This window comes from Zosterops lateralis (genome assembly GCF_965231275.1).
Source record: "Zosterops lateralis genome assembly, chromosome: 1".
NCBI classification, from domain to species: Eukaryota; Metazoa; Chordata; class Aves; order Passeriformes; family Zosteropidae; genus Zosterops; species Zosterops lateralis.
In genome coordinates this window covers 133449843-133467965 of record NC_139762.1, presented here as the reverse complement: position 1 = coordinate 133467965, position 18123 = coordinate 133449843, and the positions used below count along the sequence as shown (strand labels likewise).

Below are 18123 nucleotides of genomic sequence, written 5' to 3'. Positions count from 1 at the left end.
ACACCATTCTTTTGAGCCTTTCATGGGAAAGTAAGACAAAAATTGCTTTTCCCAGATGTTTGAATCCTATCTCATTTAGCCATAATCCTCAGGCTTCTCCACCACCTACTGAGAAAATTGTTTGCTTGCTTTGACTCTTCCTTCAGTCTGTTGGTCACTCTGATTGCTTTGAGAGGTTATACTGCTGCATTAAAATCCTTTTTATCTGGAGCTTAGTCTGAGCAGAGAAGCCAAGGAACTGTTTTGTCAAGGCTAAAACACAGAACATCCTTTTTTTGCTTAGCACTTCTCCTTGGAATGCTACTGTTTCCCCTCTTTCTTGTATGGAAAGGTTGAAGATTCAAACACCTTGTTAAAGTAAGGAAAAAATTCTCTTACCAAATTTTCATGTCTCTCCCCACCCAGACAGAAATTTAGGATCTTTGTTACTCAGTTCTCCCTGGTGATGTGGATTCCAGAGGCAGGAGCAGAAAAGCATTTTAGGAGATCTGATCCCTGCATGCACAGTACTGCTTTCATTCCCATCATTTGCCAGAGAGCCTCATACAGTGTGTGTTTATTGCTGGCACTCAGCTCACCACCTGTGAGACTCGAGGCTGTGGTGCAAACACCCACCCACACCTGCAGCGCTTCTCTCTTCAGCCCCAAGCATCAGGGGATGGATCTCTGCAGAACGGCAACTCTGGGCCCTGTGGCTGCTCTGGGCCACTGGAGGGCAGGGCAGGAATGATGTATCAGCAGGGAAACGAGGAGAGGAGGAAGGTGCTGCTGTGCACAGCAGCACCCGTGAAGCATGTTCACATTTGCCTCTAAAGTCGATAATAACATCCCTCTTTTCAGGCTTTATTTCATCAGCAGTAGAGAATGATCTTTTGATCCTTATTCTCCACTTTTGTGGTGGAAACAGACTATTCTGATTATTCATTTCTTTTTTTAACTGCATCTCTGGCCTATTTAAATCACGATGAAAACAGCGAGTCAATGTGATAATATTGAGAGAGCAGGGGTCACGGTGACAGCAGTTATAAACCCAGCATCCTCTGACTTTGCACACCAAGCTGCTCACATGAAATGCTGCAACAAAACTAGCACAGAGGAAAAGAAGCTTTTAGTTTGGCTTGGCTTTAGTAGCCAGCCAGGTTGGGGGGTATGGAGTGGTGATAAAGAGAGGTCCTTAAACGCTGTTGCTGAAAGGAAATGTCCTTGTTTGTATTTCACTCCAGGAGGGTCAGGAGCACTAGCATGTCTCTCTGAATTACCTTCACAAAACAATCAGGTCAGCCTTTCATTAATTTTACAAACCATATTTGATCCAATTGGAGGATTTTTCACAGTAAATCAAACAGCTCCTTCACTAGTGAAGGACTTTTAAAAAGGAAGTTGAGTTCTGCTGTGTGCTGAGAAAAGGACAGGGATGACTGGGTCAAAAGCCAAATCCAGACTTCTCAGACTCTTGTTCTGGGTGCTAAATGTGTTTCTGACAAGCCCTAGAGAGTCATTTAGAGACAAAGTCCAGTAACATGATATTAATCGATATTAAAAATTTCTATTAAACCAACAAATGAATAAAAATCCTTAATTTCAACAGCACATCTAGTTCCCTCGTGCTCACCAGAAAGAAAAGCATTGCATGCTTTTATGGATGAGAAAGAGTGATCTGTTTGAGATGAAAAAAGCATACTAAAAGAGGAAAGAAGACTATGAGTGACAGAAGAAAAGAGCCAAAATAAAATGTAGGAAATCTGAGGAGAGGGCAGACAAGAAGAGGAACAGAAATGTTTAAAAACATTTCTGTTTTTAAAAAAAAAAAAAAAAAAAAAAAAGAACAACTGAGTACTGTGGTTGAGGGTTATGGTTAACAAAGAGGCCAAGGAAATAGCTGAACAACTTGCAGAGGAGACAGTTGAAGATAAACAAACCCTCGACTTCCCCTTCTCATAGGAGAGAAACAAATGAAAGAAAACAAAAAGAAAATGAGGTCTAGAGAGAATGAGAAGTATGTTTCTGTGTAATTTCGGGGGAGCCACAAACCTGCCTTTTCATCTGCACGGCTAAAGAAAGACTCTGGGCAGCTGAAGGAATAGGTCCAGTACTGTAGGTCAGGGTAAGAACTGTCCTACCTCAGAGATAAAACTCAATGCCTTTGAGGCATAGAAGGTAGACTTGATTTAGAAAAAAAAGGATTTAAAAAAAGATGCAGAATGTGCCATTTTCCCTAAGAAGCCAGGCTTGGGGAGATGGGGGAGAGCAAACTTATCTCCTTTGCCTGCCATTCAGCTCATGTTCAGCATACAAGTATGCATGTGTGTGATCACAGAAACAAAGTGTGCATTAGTGCACTCAAGTATGTGATTCTTGTATGAGTGAAATGGTAACAATAATTGTCAGGTGGCATCCTTGATGCTGGCACAGCATATTCACAAATTAAAACAAGCTTTTGCTGTGCATATCTAGTATTTTTCCTGCCATATGCTGTGTTAAAGTCAATAATCACAGAATGGCTGAGGCTGTTGGGCAGCTCTAGAGATATCTGCTCCAGCTTTGCTGCTCCGAGGTTCTCAGAGCCATGTCTAATGGGTTTTGAGTATCTCCAAGGATGGAGATGCCATAACCTCTCTGGGCATCCCATTTCAGTGTTTGACTACCCTCAGTAAAAAAGCTTTTCCTGTGTTTCACTGATATACCAGTCAACTTCCTGGCCTTTATGTTTGGAAGCAGCTACCAGGGGAAATTTTTCCATCACCTTCCCACAGGTTGAGATGTGTTTGACAACACTGTAATTTCTCAGATTTTCCTTCTTGCCCTGCTTGAAAATGGGAGTGATACATGCTCTCTTCCAGTCCTCAGTAATCTTTCCTGATCACTATGATCTTTTACAAAAAATCAAGACACTTTTCATGGACATCAGCCAGCACCCTCAATACCCATGGATACCTCCCATCATGTCTTAGAGTTTGAGTGCTCCTGTGTTTGTGTGCTCTCTAACTACAAGAGGTAAGTCTTCTTTGCTCCAGCCTTTCCTTCAGGTCTGAGAGGTCTTCTATGATCAGTCTTACCTGCAAAGACCAAGGCAAAGACATACCTTGGGCTTTTCCATGTATCCTGTCAGTGGTAGTGGGGCAAAGCATCTAGGTAAAATATTACCAGAACTGAACATATTGTGCAGAATCACAACCAGAATCACTCAAGAAGGATTGTTTGCCCTTCAGTTTGAAGGGCAATCTAAGCAATATTTAATTGTCCTGACAGGTAAGGAGGGAGCATACACATTCAACATTGGCAGAATTTCTTTAGGTAAATAAAAAAATGTAGACATGGCATAGTCCTGAGGAGGTACGACAGAACCCAAAATCCTAACCGATAAAGGCACCTCTCCCAATGATTGGCCAACATCTGAGTCATTTTGATGAACCATTCCCACGGGCTGCAAAGCTTTTCCTTGCTCCTTGTAGAACAACAGAGTGAAAAGTTATTCTGAGCGGCAACGCCATCAAACAGGAAAGGCAAGAAACTCCAAACCAAAGTTTTTCTCCTTATGATAAGTGCATGTTGTTTTGTGGTTGTGCTGTCAATCAGACTTGCCCCCATCTTTGGGCTTCTCACCAGCTTGTCCTTTGGGATTGAAAGGAGCATATCCAACTCCTGTCAGCATTTAGTCAGAACTCTGACAAAAATATTCAGCTCTTATTGAGATGTAACTCTTCCCCTTTCATCTGCAATGATAACAAGAGTGTGATCCTCTTATCAATAGTACCTGGATAGTTATTCTGTTCTCTTAGTCCAAACTTAGAGCAACCTTCTAATTGCTTCACCCTCACCACAATGCTTCTTGCTACTGGTGCTTCACAGTTACACCTAAAATACAAGCTGACATTCTGCTACTATTCAGGGCTGTCCCACTTTTTTTTTTGTTCCAGCAAAAAGGACAGAGTCAGGCCTCTCAGAGACATTCAGCACAACCCTCAATAATGCATGGCTTTAATCCAGCACTGTTTCCCAAAGACAAGTTGTTGTCACACCAGCAACCTGAACCACTTGCATGCATGGAGAAGTGAGACTTTGGAAGGCCTGAAGAGAAACAGCCTTCATGTTTTTCTGTGGTTAAGTGGGAAATAACTTCTGACACTTGCTACTGGAGAGCTTTAAGTCTTAATTCATTCAGATAACAGAGACATTGATCAATGGCTGTCCTGAAACCATGCATGTATTATAGAAGCAGAGAGCAGAATTTCCTATTATCCAGACTAAAAAAAGAAATTGGCTGTGGCTGAAAATCAGAAATACACTGCCTGTTAGGTACATTTTTTAGCTCTGCATTATACCTCTAAAGCTACCTAAGTCATTCCTATGTCTTTAGGCATTTTGCATTTGTTCTTGTATCATATGAAGGTCACATCACCAATGTTGGTTGAATAGGTGATGCTCTTCACTATTGCCTCAGTTTTATTTTGTTGAAGGCAATGGTGCTTATGCAATATAATTAAGTCAATTTTGTCTCTTCTGCAGGATTTGAAACATTGTTCACTACTTAAATGCCTCACCCTTTAAAGATACCTTGTTTGCACCCACAGCACCTGATTCCTCTCCATTCTAGTTCTTGTGACCATTCTCACTTATACCTTCTACATGACCTCTCTCATGATTATCAAAGGCATTGTACAATTTGCACTAGTGATACACTCTACGGATATGTGAAGTGGGACACTAAGACCAAGTAAGGAATTCTGGGTGAGAGACTAGGTAGGAGACTAGAAGCTAAGGATGGCAAAGATCGAGGCTGGAGGTCTTGAGGCTTGAGAAATAGTTAAAATGTCTAGAAACATCTAAGTCCTGGTTCTTGGCCATCCCAGAAGGCAATGGACAGCCTCTGCTGTGTCTTCTATCTTCAGTGTCTGGCAAATGTGAAGAAGACAAACCTGCTGCTGCCATTACATCCTTTATTAGCTCAATTCAAAGACGTTTCTTCTGTAGTCCTAAAAGTTCCAAACTGTTTTATTGCTTTTAGACAGAAGAACAGATCATCCATGATTTTCTCAAAGTACCAGATAATGCAAACCCCAAGCTGAAAAACAACTGTTAATGTGATCCAGAGCAATCTGTGATGAGCTGCACACTATCCACAATAGCATCTTTTCCAAAATATTGCTGCTCAGCCTTTGAGTGTGAAATTTTAACATTGTAGAATTAACATTTCATAGGAAAGATGGTGCAAAATACAGGTGGAGTTAAAGCATCTCAGCCATATTCAAAGATTCACTTGATCTTTTTCACGTCATCCTATCATGCTTCTACAGTCCTTCCTTTCTTCCTCACTGCCTCTCTTGCCTGGAGTATTGGAAACCAAAAGTTGACCTGAAAAGACAGAAATATGCTCTCTGTGATAGTATTACTGAGGTAAGATCACCCAGACACTAATACCCCATATAGCCACTACTGAAGGCTGTAAAAAACCCCAAACTTAAACAAACTGTATATGTCTGCAGCTTTCTATCTGGAAATGCCATAGGTATATGCATGTGTTTTAGTTATTTCTGTTACTGCATCTGTGTGTGTATATATATATATATATATATATATATATACACACACACAGAGTATAATTGTTTTTGCAAGCAAAAAGATCTGTTTCCTGTTAATGGTGTTTGTAGTCACACTGTGTTTTAAAACAGAAATATATCACCTTTCATATTGCTAAGCAATACTGGAACATCTTTCAATACAATTAGGACTGCTCTTCCTGCCTAGCACTTGCTGTCTGGATTGCAGGAATACTCTAAGTGCTTTTTATATGTTCATGAAAACAAAGTATTTTCTCTGGAGGACTCTGAATCTGAGAAGTATTTTCTTGCCAGCACATAGTCGTTTGAGTGTACCAATGTCATGTCTGAGGCATGTGTGCTGAAGTACAGAACAAAACAATTAGATGATCTAATTTTACCATCAGGTAACGTGTCTCTGGCTTCTGAGCATTGGGAAAAGTCTATTAGCACATAATTGAAGTTAACAAGTGTTTAAGTATTTCCTGGAACTGCCTACCACCCAGTGAGAAGATTTATGTTTTTCCCCAGAGCTCATGGCTTACCATTCTTGCAAACGTGTTCTTCCCAGTTTTCTCTTGTAGCTTGGCTCTTTTTTTAAGTAATTTTGCATGTAAATAATGTATCCGTTTCATCTCGGTATCAGGATAAAAGGAAGTTGACACAAGTATTTTAAGTTGGGTCAGGAGGCCAGAGAATAACCCAAAAATTATTAAGAAGAAGATGATGATTCCAAGCTGAATCCATGTCGTAGAGAGAGCGAGCTCTGGATGAGGGATGCAGTTATGCTTAAAATAGGAGATCTTGAAAGAATCAGTCTTTGAAATATTCTCTTTTGTAGAAATTATATAGCTTTTCTCATTCTTCTGCACAAGAAAAGAGGAAAAACAGTGTTGGTTATAATACAGATTACCTCCATTCTAAATATTTCTCTTTCACTGGACATTCAGATTTACAAAGGACCCTAAATCATCTAGACCATCCAGTGTCTATATACAGTATTCTCAAAACAATATATTTATTGCTACTTATAAATGCTTTGGACTCTATTTTCATAATTTTTCTTGGGAGAATGCCCAGCATTTTGGACCATTAAAAACATATCTTCTCTGATATGATAGTGACTTTGATAGGGAAATACTTAGCTAGTCAGGTTATAATAGTTTACTATTTTTCCACTACTATGACTCTGCTCAGATGCCCTGTTGGAGGGTCCTTTGTTGAGAGTAAAACTGCAGGGCAGAGCATCTGTCCATTTGGTTTTGCCTCAGCAAATGATCAGCAGTGTTTCCACACCATCTAGAAATTAAACTCCAAATAAGCTTCTCTCCTTCCAGTAAGAGAGGGACAAATGCAGAAATTATAGGTTGAGATAGCAAGTTACTGAAAGCAGCAAGCAACGAGATGCACCGTAATAGCAGCAATATTATTAACAAAAGTATATGAAAAGAGAAGGTGATTTACCTACAAAAGATATTCACCATCTCAACTTAGTTCCATGTGGCCCTGGGATAAAGCCAAGATGGTGGCTCTTCCTATGCCCAGCACCACATGGCTGTCCCCAGAAAGAGACAAGGTGGCAGGCACTCACCACAGCAATCTCTCTGTCCCTGAGCCCCAGACAGTGGGAAACAATGACATACAAACCCCTGAAATCATGACAGTCCCTGCCACACTGTGTCACCACTTTGGATGCTGGACTCAACTCTGTGCAGCTGCTTCCAGGACCAGCCCTGGTGCTCTTGACTGCTCCACCCAGCTCCACTCAGGTCCTTCCAGCTCAGCTCAGATTTTGCTGGGCTCATCTCACCTTTGCCATTCTTTTCCCTGCAGCTGTCTCCTGCACCAGTGCTGCTTTTAGCCCTGTATGCCTGAGAGGAGTCTTGGATGAGCAGGAAGGCAATGGGCAGTAGAGGACAGGAGAGGCAGGGGCAGGGCTGATCCCAACTACCATTCCAGTGGAGAGAGGGAAGCAAAAATGTTGCACGTTCAGGGGTGCTCACACGTTCTTCAACCTGAAACCACACCTGCAGTGATGTTGTGGGTGGTGTAGAACAGCAACCCAGCCATGCTCACACGGCACTAAGCCCTGTCCCCTCTGCAGCCACACACTGGCCCAGGCAGTGCTCTGACCAGAGATTCTCACACAAGTGAGGCTGCCTGACCTCCTCTTGTAGCTGCCTTTGCTTAGCTGATGTCCTTCACTGCTTGTGGACTGAAATGCTCAATAAGAAAGGGTAAATTAGACATGCTGCTGGGACCATACTGGCAGGCAGCTTTCTGTTTGGTGTGTAAGAGCACTGCAAGGACACTGAACAACCCAGTCTCTTTTCTGATCGTGTCAGAGGAATAATAAACTCTTCCTCGTGGCTTTTCTAATCACCCTACAGAGGCCAGGCACTTCTGTTAGGTGTTCATTGAGAAATCAAGTTCCCAAAGCATGCTACTCATCTTCAGCATGTTAGCCTTTCCTTGACGTTATCCTGTTTCAAACTATCTCAGGACACTTTATCCCCAAACCAAACCAATGTATAGGCAAGGAAAATCTTCATTAGGAACTCAATATGAAACAGGGGTACTAGTGCATGAAGAACTTTATTGTTCATGCTAATTAATAAACACCTCAAGTCTCTGAGTCTGTCCTGCTCACCCAGCTTCATGGACTCCTGAAATCAGCAACCCTGAGGCTTGATAGAACAAATCTGTTGAGATTAAACCTTACATTTTAATGTAATTAGCTTTCCTTGGGGAACTAGAAACAATATGATGATGGCATTAGTTTTCTCTTTTGAAGGAATCAATCAGCTTTCCACATGAATGAACAATGCACATAAAGAGAGCAAATTCATAGTACAAGACCCATAAATCAGCCAGACATGGCCAGGCTCAGGACTTCTGCCTGTGGGTAGTGGGACTAAGCTCCTTTGCCCTGACATGGGTCACACCCAAGACAGGTCATGATAAGTGGCTGCCATCAAGGTACAAAGAATAGAAACACAGGCAAAACCACACACAGCAGTGCACAGAAAATAGTGAGACTACAACAGATTGATGAGGGTTATGATCAGTTGGGTTCTTATTATCTCCAGGAATGGAGATCTCACAACTTATCTCAGAAACTTGTTGTATTTTTTGACCACCTGAAGAATAAACAAAAAACCCCATGTATTTCCTTCATTTTTTGCTAATTTTCTCTTCTCCCTGCACTGTGCACCACCGAAAAGTCACAGAATCATAGAACAATTAAGGTTGGAAAACACCTCCAAGATCATTGAGTCCAATCTTTGACCAAACAACACCATAAAAACTAAACTTTGACATGTTTCTTGACAGTCAAACTGTTGAGTGAATGGCCCATATGGGGCTCAAACCCACAACCTTGGTGTTACTAACACCATGCTCTAACCAGCTGTCCCTGTTTTGAGCATGAGGTTGGTCTTGATTGCCTTGAGGCTTATCTTCCAACCTAGTTAATCTAAGATCTCTGTGTTGCTGCTGCTCCTGCTAGAGGAACCTGGAGATTTTGGCAACAAGCTATTATTTCATGTGTATGTGGCCATGCATACAAGTGATGAGGTCCTCACACTACTCAGTTAAAGAAGGATAGGCATCTTTTGCATAAGTGTCACAGTGACCTTTGACTATACAAGTAGTGCTTCATGTGAAAAATGTCAGTTTTGTGAATTTCCAATTTTCAGCTTCTGGTTTTCTTCATATATATAAATGGAAGAATGAAAGTCTTTCTTCTAAAATTTACCGATCTCTAGAAATATGACAATGCTCTGGAAAGGACTGCCTGGTTCCATCCAACATATGTAACTGTAGAGGCAAAGACCCTTTTTGAAATGAATGATATTCCAGGAAAGAACTGATGGCTCATTGCTATATATCTGCTCTTGCAGCTGCTGACAATGAAGGGAAATTTTTAACAGCAAACTAAGAAATATATGGTACTGATGAGTACTTACATTCTGAAAGAGACTGAGTTGAATGTCTAGATCCGGTACTTCTTGGAGATATTTGTTCACAGAAATAATTAACAAATAAAACAAATAGTCTACTGCAGCAAACAGAAGCCAGACGCAAAGATGAATAATTACAGGGAGAAAAGTATACAGCATTTTTTTCCTGTCCTTTCTGGTGAAGAAGAAGGATGGGATTGTCATGTAATCTTGTCTCTCTTTTCTGTTAAGTGGCAGAAGACAGGGTCTTTGCTGCTGCTTTTGGTGCTCATCAAATGCGATGAACTGTTTTGTGATATAGGTATTCTTGAATTTGGTACTATGAGAACCCACAAATTTTTTGATAAAGAGGCCAGTTCCAAAAGAAACTAGAAAAACCCCAAATATAGGCAATACTTTCTGGCCTATGTAAGGCAGTATAGTCAACATAAAAGATATCTGGTTGGCAATTCTCTGGATTTCTTGCTCTGTGTCATTTAGCTCTTTTTTTAATGCATGATCTGAAATTGAATAAAATGGTGTGAATTCGTGATTTAGGGCCATTATATCTCCAGATAGGTCAGCAGGAAGCCTGGCCATCTTATAAATCCATTTTATTACCTCAATATAATATTCTATCAAGGTAAATTGCTCGTGCTTTAAATGACAGGTTATACTGTCTGCCAGAATCTTTAGATTGTGAAAAATATTTTGAATGATGCTGGCCACCACAACACCTGTGCCAGCAGTAATAAGAGCATCCCTGCCATTTTTCAGTCCACAAGAAAGGAGGAACAGAACACTAAAACAGCGCAGGTGCTTGAAACAGAAGAGCATAATAGAAAGCAAAAACCAGATGAATCCAGAAATCAATAAGGGCCCCAAAGAGTGTTGTGCCAAGGAGAAGTGCATGCTAAGGAAAAATAGAAAGCTGGAGAGAAAGCCAACTGCAGAACAAATTGCAAAAAGCTGCATCTGATACTTCCAACCAGGCTTCCTTTCAGATATAAAAATCTCCCATGCGTTCCGAGCTATTGAGATGAATTTTTGCATTTTCTTCTGATTGTTGCTGACACTGCAATGGCTCAAACTAAAAGGAAATTAAAAGAAAAACACTGTTATTTACAGGGTCACACTACTGGGAATGATGTGCTTTTAACTGGCCATCTGATACTTCTTCACACTGCAAAATATGCAGGTGTGACTCCCATGGGGCTGAACCACCACACACAAGACCAAAATATTTGTCCCCAGTGTCACAGATACAAACATTGACCAGGTGACTCTAAAAGGATTTCTATCTTTTGTCCTTTTATGTTTTGCACCCTTTGATTTCTCATTAGCTACGTAGAGATAACGTTCATGTGCATATGTATGTGTGGATGTGGATGTGAGTGTACGTATAAGAGACACCAGCCTCCTGTAGTACCCACTGCTCCCCACAGATGCTAACTTTGCTTTGTAGGCACCAAGAAGGGAAAGAGAGCAGTAACAGAACTGAAAATTCCTGTTGGTAGCCTCATGAAGGGGAGCATGGCTTGATCTGCAGGGAGCAGCCAGAGCAGCTGCCAGGGAGGGAGAAGGTGGTAAAGCAGCATTTGCACACTGCCCAGGGCTGGGGAATGAAGCACAGCTTCTTCAGGTGGAAGTAGGCTAGTACAGAGCAAAGAAAGTGTGCCTCAGAGGCACCATTCCTTCTTTGGGTCTCTCCTGGGATAGCACACCAACAAATTGGTCTGTATAAAACAAGATATCCATCAGCCAGCAGTGTACCTCATAGCCAAGAAGGCCAATAGTATCCTGGGGTGCATTAAGAACATTCACAGCAGGTTGAGGGAAGTGATCCTGCCTCTCTGCTCAGCTCTGGTGAGACACATCTGGAGCTGTATGCACAGTTCTGGGCTCCTCAGTACAAGAGAGACAGGGAGCTCCTGAAACAGGCTCAGTGAAGGGCTGTGAAGATGATGAGGGAATCAAGGGAATCTCTCTTGACTGAGAGAGCTGAGCCTGTTCAGCCTTGAGAAGAGATGACTGAGACGGGAATCTCATCAATGTGTACAAGTATCTGAAGGGAAGGTGTCAAGAGGATGAAGCCAGGCTCTTCTCAGTGGTGCCAAGCAACAGGACAAAAGGCAATGGGCAGAAACTTATGAACAGGAAGTTCCACCAGAACTTGAGGAAAAACTTCATTACTCTTGTAAGGTCCCCAAAAACCTTGCTCAAAATGGCTCTTAAAAGGGCTTACAGTTGTTCATGTAAGCTCTGAGTTAGACACATGGGATAGATATGGACGAGACATTCTCAAGAGGTCAAAACAACTAAAAAACTTTACTGGCAGCTTTAGAAAATCAGAGAACTTTGGCAAAAGATTTAGTGCAACACTCAATCTACATAAACAACATTAAACACTTCTCAAAGCATTAGCTTAGCAAATTCTAAGCCTGTTTGATGTTAAGTTACACAAAAATTCTGAGAAGAAGGAATTAGAAACAGAGAGACAGAAAATACACAGAAGAGGGGCCACATAACTACCCCTCCTGGGTTCCAGTGGTGTACAGCTGATAGAAATTCCAAGGGGAGGTAGAGTCAATATATGCTTGGCTCATGTTCCACTTTCAACACCCCTTGGCCCTTCCCCCAGGTAGGACTTCCAGTCCTTTGGCCACTTAGGAGCTGGGTGAGGGGCTCCAAGGGAGGGGTGTGCAGCATTGTCCCTAGTGTGCCACTGGTTGGCAGCCACTGCCAGGCTGCAATACAGAGATGGGGCTGTAGGGCAGGGCACTGCCTTACCAGGGCACATATGTGCCCCAAAATATCCTGAGACATCAATCATTCCAGCCACTCATAACTGTGAGGGTGACCAGGCACTGGAAAAGGCTGCCAGAGAGGCTGTGGCATCTCCCTCACTGGGGAGACTCAAGAACCACCTGGACACAATCATGTGCCATGTGTTCTGGGATGATCCTGCCTGAGTAGGGAGGTTGGACCAGGTGACTCACTGTGGTCCCTTCCAAACATTACCATTCTTCGATTTTGTTTTTAACCCTTTTTAAGCCTAATAGCTTGTGCTTGTCACCATCTCTCCTGCTTACCAGCATGCCTGTTATGTAAATTACAGAGTATTTCTGTGATTCAGTTCAATTTGATGGGAGACAGTTCAGTGTTCGTATATTTCCTTGTTTTTTTATAATATAATATTTATAGTGCAATTTGTCCAAAGATGCAAGGTCAATTCATATGCATATTAGCATTTTAACATTCTAGAACAAATGAGATACTAATTAAATAAAATAAACAGTGGTAAATTTATCTTAAATAGAGATCAGTTGTCTTTGTAAAATACATCCTGAAGATATTACTTTGTCTTTTGCTTAGCTTAAACACAGCAGGTTGCCAGGAAGTAAACATAATATATATAATTTTGTACACATACTGTATTTTATTAGCATTAGACTTTATGAATCCTGCTAGCATTCACTGCACCATTTTCCCCTCCTTCTCATTGTAATTAGTTATTAGTTGTGTCATTATCTCCTTTGTGCGCAACAGGAGCTGAATATTATGGGAGCAAGCATCCATCACCAGCTGGGACCTTCTTGTACTGATGTGCTGCTTTTCCTTGGCCTTACTTGGACCTGATCCTTTATAGTGCTGAGGACTATCCTGAAAAATGCTGAGTGTTTTCTGTGTTTAAAAACTTCAGCACAGGTGAACAGTGGGCAGTAGGCTCTCTGGATGGACTTAATTCCTGGCACTATCACAGGGCCTGGGAAGGCTGAGAAAATTGCTCCCCTCCAGTCCCCTCCAGTGAACTCGGCTCTAAATGAAGTACAAGAGCAATTAACAGGTCCTTCACAGGAGCAAAATTAGTTAATCAATGTCTCAGAAGTAAGTAGAAGTCATCATGTTTGGGAAGGTGCTGTAAGTGAAATGGGGAGGAGAGAGAGCTTAGGAGTCACCTGGCTCCAGCTCTGCTATGAGCAGAGCTGCCCTTCAGCTTATGCGAATGGTCTGGTTTGTCCTCTTTCTACTGAAAGACATTTCTAGGAAACATAATCAAAAAGGAGATGCTTATGATACTGAAATCAAGCAGAACAAACCTTGTCAGCAAATCCTGTACCCCTGTGATCAGATCGTTAAACAGTGTGTGCTGCCACAACTTCTTTGCAGATCTAAGAAAAATTGCCTTGCACAGTGAACATATCTGGCATTCTCTTCTTGATTTAAGAAACCTTAAAAAAATAAAATGCCAAAAGGCTAGCGTTTATCTAATATTGTCCAAAACATCCGTGTAAGAAAATAAACACATTTTGAGTTTTCTTTAGCAGCACCAATTTCACAGCTGTTCTGAGGCACAGTTTTTACATGGTTTTGAGCATTTGTATGTATGGGTATGGCAAATTTGGGGTAATGCTTATAAGCATTCAGTAAATTGCTGCAATATGTGACTGGGATTTTGGTATGACTGGCATCCTTAGATTTAATAAAAGTACTTCTGGACTGGGAGACTGGAGGCTTGCAAAATATGGACAGAACTTGAAAAGACTCAAAAAGTCTCCTTTTCTGAGGAGATTCAACCTGTCACATGAGATCCCTGCAGTACTCAGAACAAACATGGTAGGTTTGCCCCTAACCTGCATGAATCCAGAGCTTTAAGGCAGGAAAGGCATTGTAAGGACATGGTGAATTTTGGAGCCTGTGGCATGGGTGCTCAGATGTTTCTTCATGGTCACTGAAGGTCGCAAAGGGAGCATTCTCATCCCCTCAAGACTCATCTCTAAGCTTAAACTTTTCCAGGGTGAGAATCAGGCTCACAGTGTTCATTTCTGTGGCTTGTCTGACACCTCAGTTTTTCCCACATAAGGCATCAGCAACAGGGATAGATATTCAGTGTTGGGTACAGGAGAATCACTCAAAGGATAAAAACTGTAAATCTAAAAAAAATATTTGAAGGCTGAACATGCTTATATTAGCAGGCAGTTAAACAGCTGTGAATGCTAGAGAAAGGAAAAAATACTCTAAATTAAGAGGTAGAAATACATTTTTGGCATCACTAAAGAGGTTAATTCAGAACTTAATAATAAACTTTGAAAGCTTTCTGGAATGATTCCTCTTAAAAACATAAATCACAAAAGGTTTCCTGAAGCTGTTCGGTGCAGTTAGGAATTCTAACAGGAGGCTGACAAGAACAAAATCTTAATTTCAATTGCAGTCTGAAGCAAAATACTTTTTCTTCTGTCCAGCAACATGAACTAAGGTGGAGGCTGCTACCATTATTTATGTAGCATAAGGAAATAATTATTCTTGGAAAGCTGTTTCTTGCTCTGAATTGCCAATTTCTTTCCACCATAGTTTCTAGTGATGAAAAACTCCCACTTCCACAGAGGGGAGCTGGAAACTCTTGTGCGCTAGTTCTGCTTCCAAAACTGATTTTTTAGTTGGGTCCAAGGGGAACCTCTCTATGCTTTAGTTTCCCTCTCTAGGAAATATTTACTCAGCTCTGGAAGCATGATATTCTTCTACCATATGGCATGCTGGCAGGAGTAATTATAAAAAACAAATTCTCCAAAGGAGCTTCTTTGGCAAGGAGGTTGGGCCACAGTTCTTAAGACTTGTGATGTACTGAATTTAATGCTCCATATTTAAAAGGTATTTTTCTAGTTTAGTTTTAAAATAAACAAGAAAATATAATTTATTTAATTTTAATTTATTTATTTATTTATTTATTTTAATTTCTTTTAAATAAGAAAAAGACCTTTTAAAAGAATATCTGTTTGTGATATTCAGGTATGGCTACAGATTTGATGAAGCAGAAGATAACTACATAGCATCAAGAATCCCTAGAAAATGTGCTTCCAGCTCAGCCATGAGCCCTATGCTAGAGCTAATTTTTTTATAGTACATGTTTTTGCTATCTTTGATTTCTTCCCTGCCTTCTATCGAGACCCTTCCATATTTATCCTCCAAGTAATTGTGGCTACCTGTGCTACCAGCTTGGTCCTGTCCTAGTCCCTTGCTCACTCTGCAGCTGATGATGGCTTGCTACAGATAGAATGGAATAGAACAGGGCTATTGAGTTGGAAGAGGCCAACAACAATCATCTAGTCCAACTGCAATTGATGAAAAGTCTAAATATTTTCAGAGAGTATCTGTGAAACCTTTTCTACCTAGGCTATTGCTTGCTTAGAGGTGAACAGCAGGTCTACATGTCTAATATATGGATCAGTCACCCATGCAAATACCTTGCCAATTTTTAATACAATGGGAGAAGCAGGTATCTCCTAAAATATATATAGTGGGTAAAATAATGAGATTTACTAAATAAAAAGGGTTGGGTTTTTTTTTAAGAGACGCAGGTGATTTGGCAAAGCATGACAAAAGGAGTCAGATCTCTAAGTCTACTTTCTATTTTGATACAGACCTAAGTCAGGAAAAAGCTTGGGGCCTACAAGTGTCATTGAGTTAGGTACTGAAGAGTACCTATATGGTACTGAATAGTGCCATCCAGTTTTTGCAACTTCACACCAAGTCTGATATAACTTTCTCTGCACAGCACTGTTCTTTGGGCTCATCTCAGGAGGAGTATGGATGTTTGGCAGGCCCTTTGCCCAGAACAGTGTACCAGATCTTTATACATAAAAGCAAAATTTATTAAGAGAAACATTAGGTTAAATTAGGGAAACTTAGATCCTATTGATGCCCAGCTTCATAGTGATCTTTGCCTTGCTTCAGCTACATAGTGGTCTTGCCTCATAAATCCTGTCAGGATTTTATATGGGCATTAGAAAAGAAAAAGCACAAAATAAGAATATAAACCCAAATATTTCCTTTTTTGCCAGTTTCAGGAGCCTTCTTTTCTAGCCTGAATCATTTACATTGAAATATAAAAAAATTACTTCCCTTTTTTGGATACCATCAAAAAATCCACTGCTGAACTATGGCATAGTAAAAGGAAAAAATACATGAGGGAGTCCCACATTATTTCTTTTGGTCAATGCAGGATATTCAACAGAGAAATTAAAGTTCAATCAAACATCCAGCAACATTACTGCAGCTATCTCCAGGGCTTCATTGACACCCTCATAACTTCTTAAGTTCACATTATTTGCTTTTAACTGCATGAGGAAGGAAAGTAAATGGTATTAACCACATTAAACAGAAGGGATGACTAAAACATCTAATCATATATGTGCACATAGGAACTTAAAATACCAAACAACACAGCAATGCAAATATAACAATTTATACACAAGGAAAAACCAAACAAACAAAAGTAGCAACTGAGTGAGATCTCTTTTTCTTCATGTATTGAAAATAAATAGCTTGGGATAATTCTGAACACTGCAAGATATTACAAGTTTTTCAGGTTGCCACAAATTGATTGAATGTCATCTAATATGAGATGTCTATAGCACTGGAGGTTGGACTCGATGATCTTTAAAAAGGGTCCTTCCAACCCAAGTCTTCTATGGTCCTGTGATGTTCACACCTGAGCTGTCTGTATGTCAATGAAAAAGGCCGTTACCCAGAACCATCACTGCAGAGCTGTTTTAGAAGTCCAGCCTCACAGAAGATGGATTGCATTCTATGAGAACTTTAGCTCAACTGTAAAAAGTGTTAGGGTTACTCAGAGCTTTCCCAAGCCTGGGAGACGAATGTCTCCCCATCTTTCCTAATTGTCAGCACAGGTTGTATTTGACTAAGCTGGACACTCAGAGAAGGATACAGAAAATGTGTTGTGGACAGCCATAGAATATGGACAGCTATGGAAGGGACATAGAACAAGAAATCAAATTTTCTCACAACTCTATGGCTGTGTTAGGAAGGTGTGATGCAACAAACCCACAGACATATTCCTCCCTTAAAACACAGGAAGGAGTGTAGGCACAGTTTGGGAAACCCAAATGGCAATTTGCTTATTGCCAAAACAACTCTACAAAACACAGAAAATTCCAGTGTGAGGAAAGGAAGAGAACATATGAGATTACACAGTTCCTCTCCTACACAGATAGCTCTATACATACTTTTGGGAGAGTTTAGGAGTAAATTGTTTCACCAACTTTAGGAATAGACTCTCCAATGAGTAAGGTGACAACAATTAACTTAAAGCAAGTCCTTTTACCTTAGAACAGCTAGCTCAGTCCATGATTACTGTCCAAAGTTCCTTGATATTAACCTTAAAGTGTTACTTACAGACACTCCTGTAACACGCTTGAAGGTTCTTCACAGTGCTGTGTATCTCCTGACTTTGGTGGAGAACTGAGACAGACAGTAGTAAAAAAATCTCACATGAGTAATTTTTTTTTCCTATACACTCCCTCAATGAGTCAGACACATTACAATTTTGAAATTGTTCTGATTTTGACAAAGATTCACAAGGAAGTAACTTATGCACAAGACCAAAATAGTAGATCATTTTCAAGTGCCACTTTCCATCTTTTTTTTTTTCTGGCAGAGTAATAGATATCAGAAAATGAGATCAGGGCCCAAATTTCAACAGTTTAATATTATATTGAGTAATGCCTTAGGTCTAGAACATTTTAGCTATTTTGGTACTTCCTTTGAAACTAGCAGCAATTCAATACCCAAATAAATTTAAAGCTCTAATAATTTTCACCTCAAAAATGTTCCTACTGAGATCTGTG

The 18123-nt window shown here is 40.5% G+C and overlaps 1 protein-coding gene across 1 annotated transcript; it reads right to left on the bottom strand.

Moving 5' to 3' along the window:
• Positions 1-5238: 5238 nt before the first annotated feature.
• DCSTAMP (dendrocyte expressed seven transmembrane protein) lies at positions 5239-17919 on the bottom strand. Its single transcript, XM_083863924.1, has 4 exons — positions 17672-17919; positions 9506-10568; positions 6083-6403; positions 5239-5352 (listed from the first exon to the last, which is right to left on the bottom strand). Exons 2-4 carry the CDS (start codon positions 10529-10531, stop codon positions 5281-5283), a joined length of 1419 nt encoding a protein of 472 aa, XP_083720050.1. The 5' UTR covers positions 10532-10568; positions 17672-17919; the 3' UTR covers positions 5239-5280.
• Positions 17920-18123: the final 204 nt, after the last annotated feature.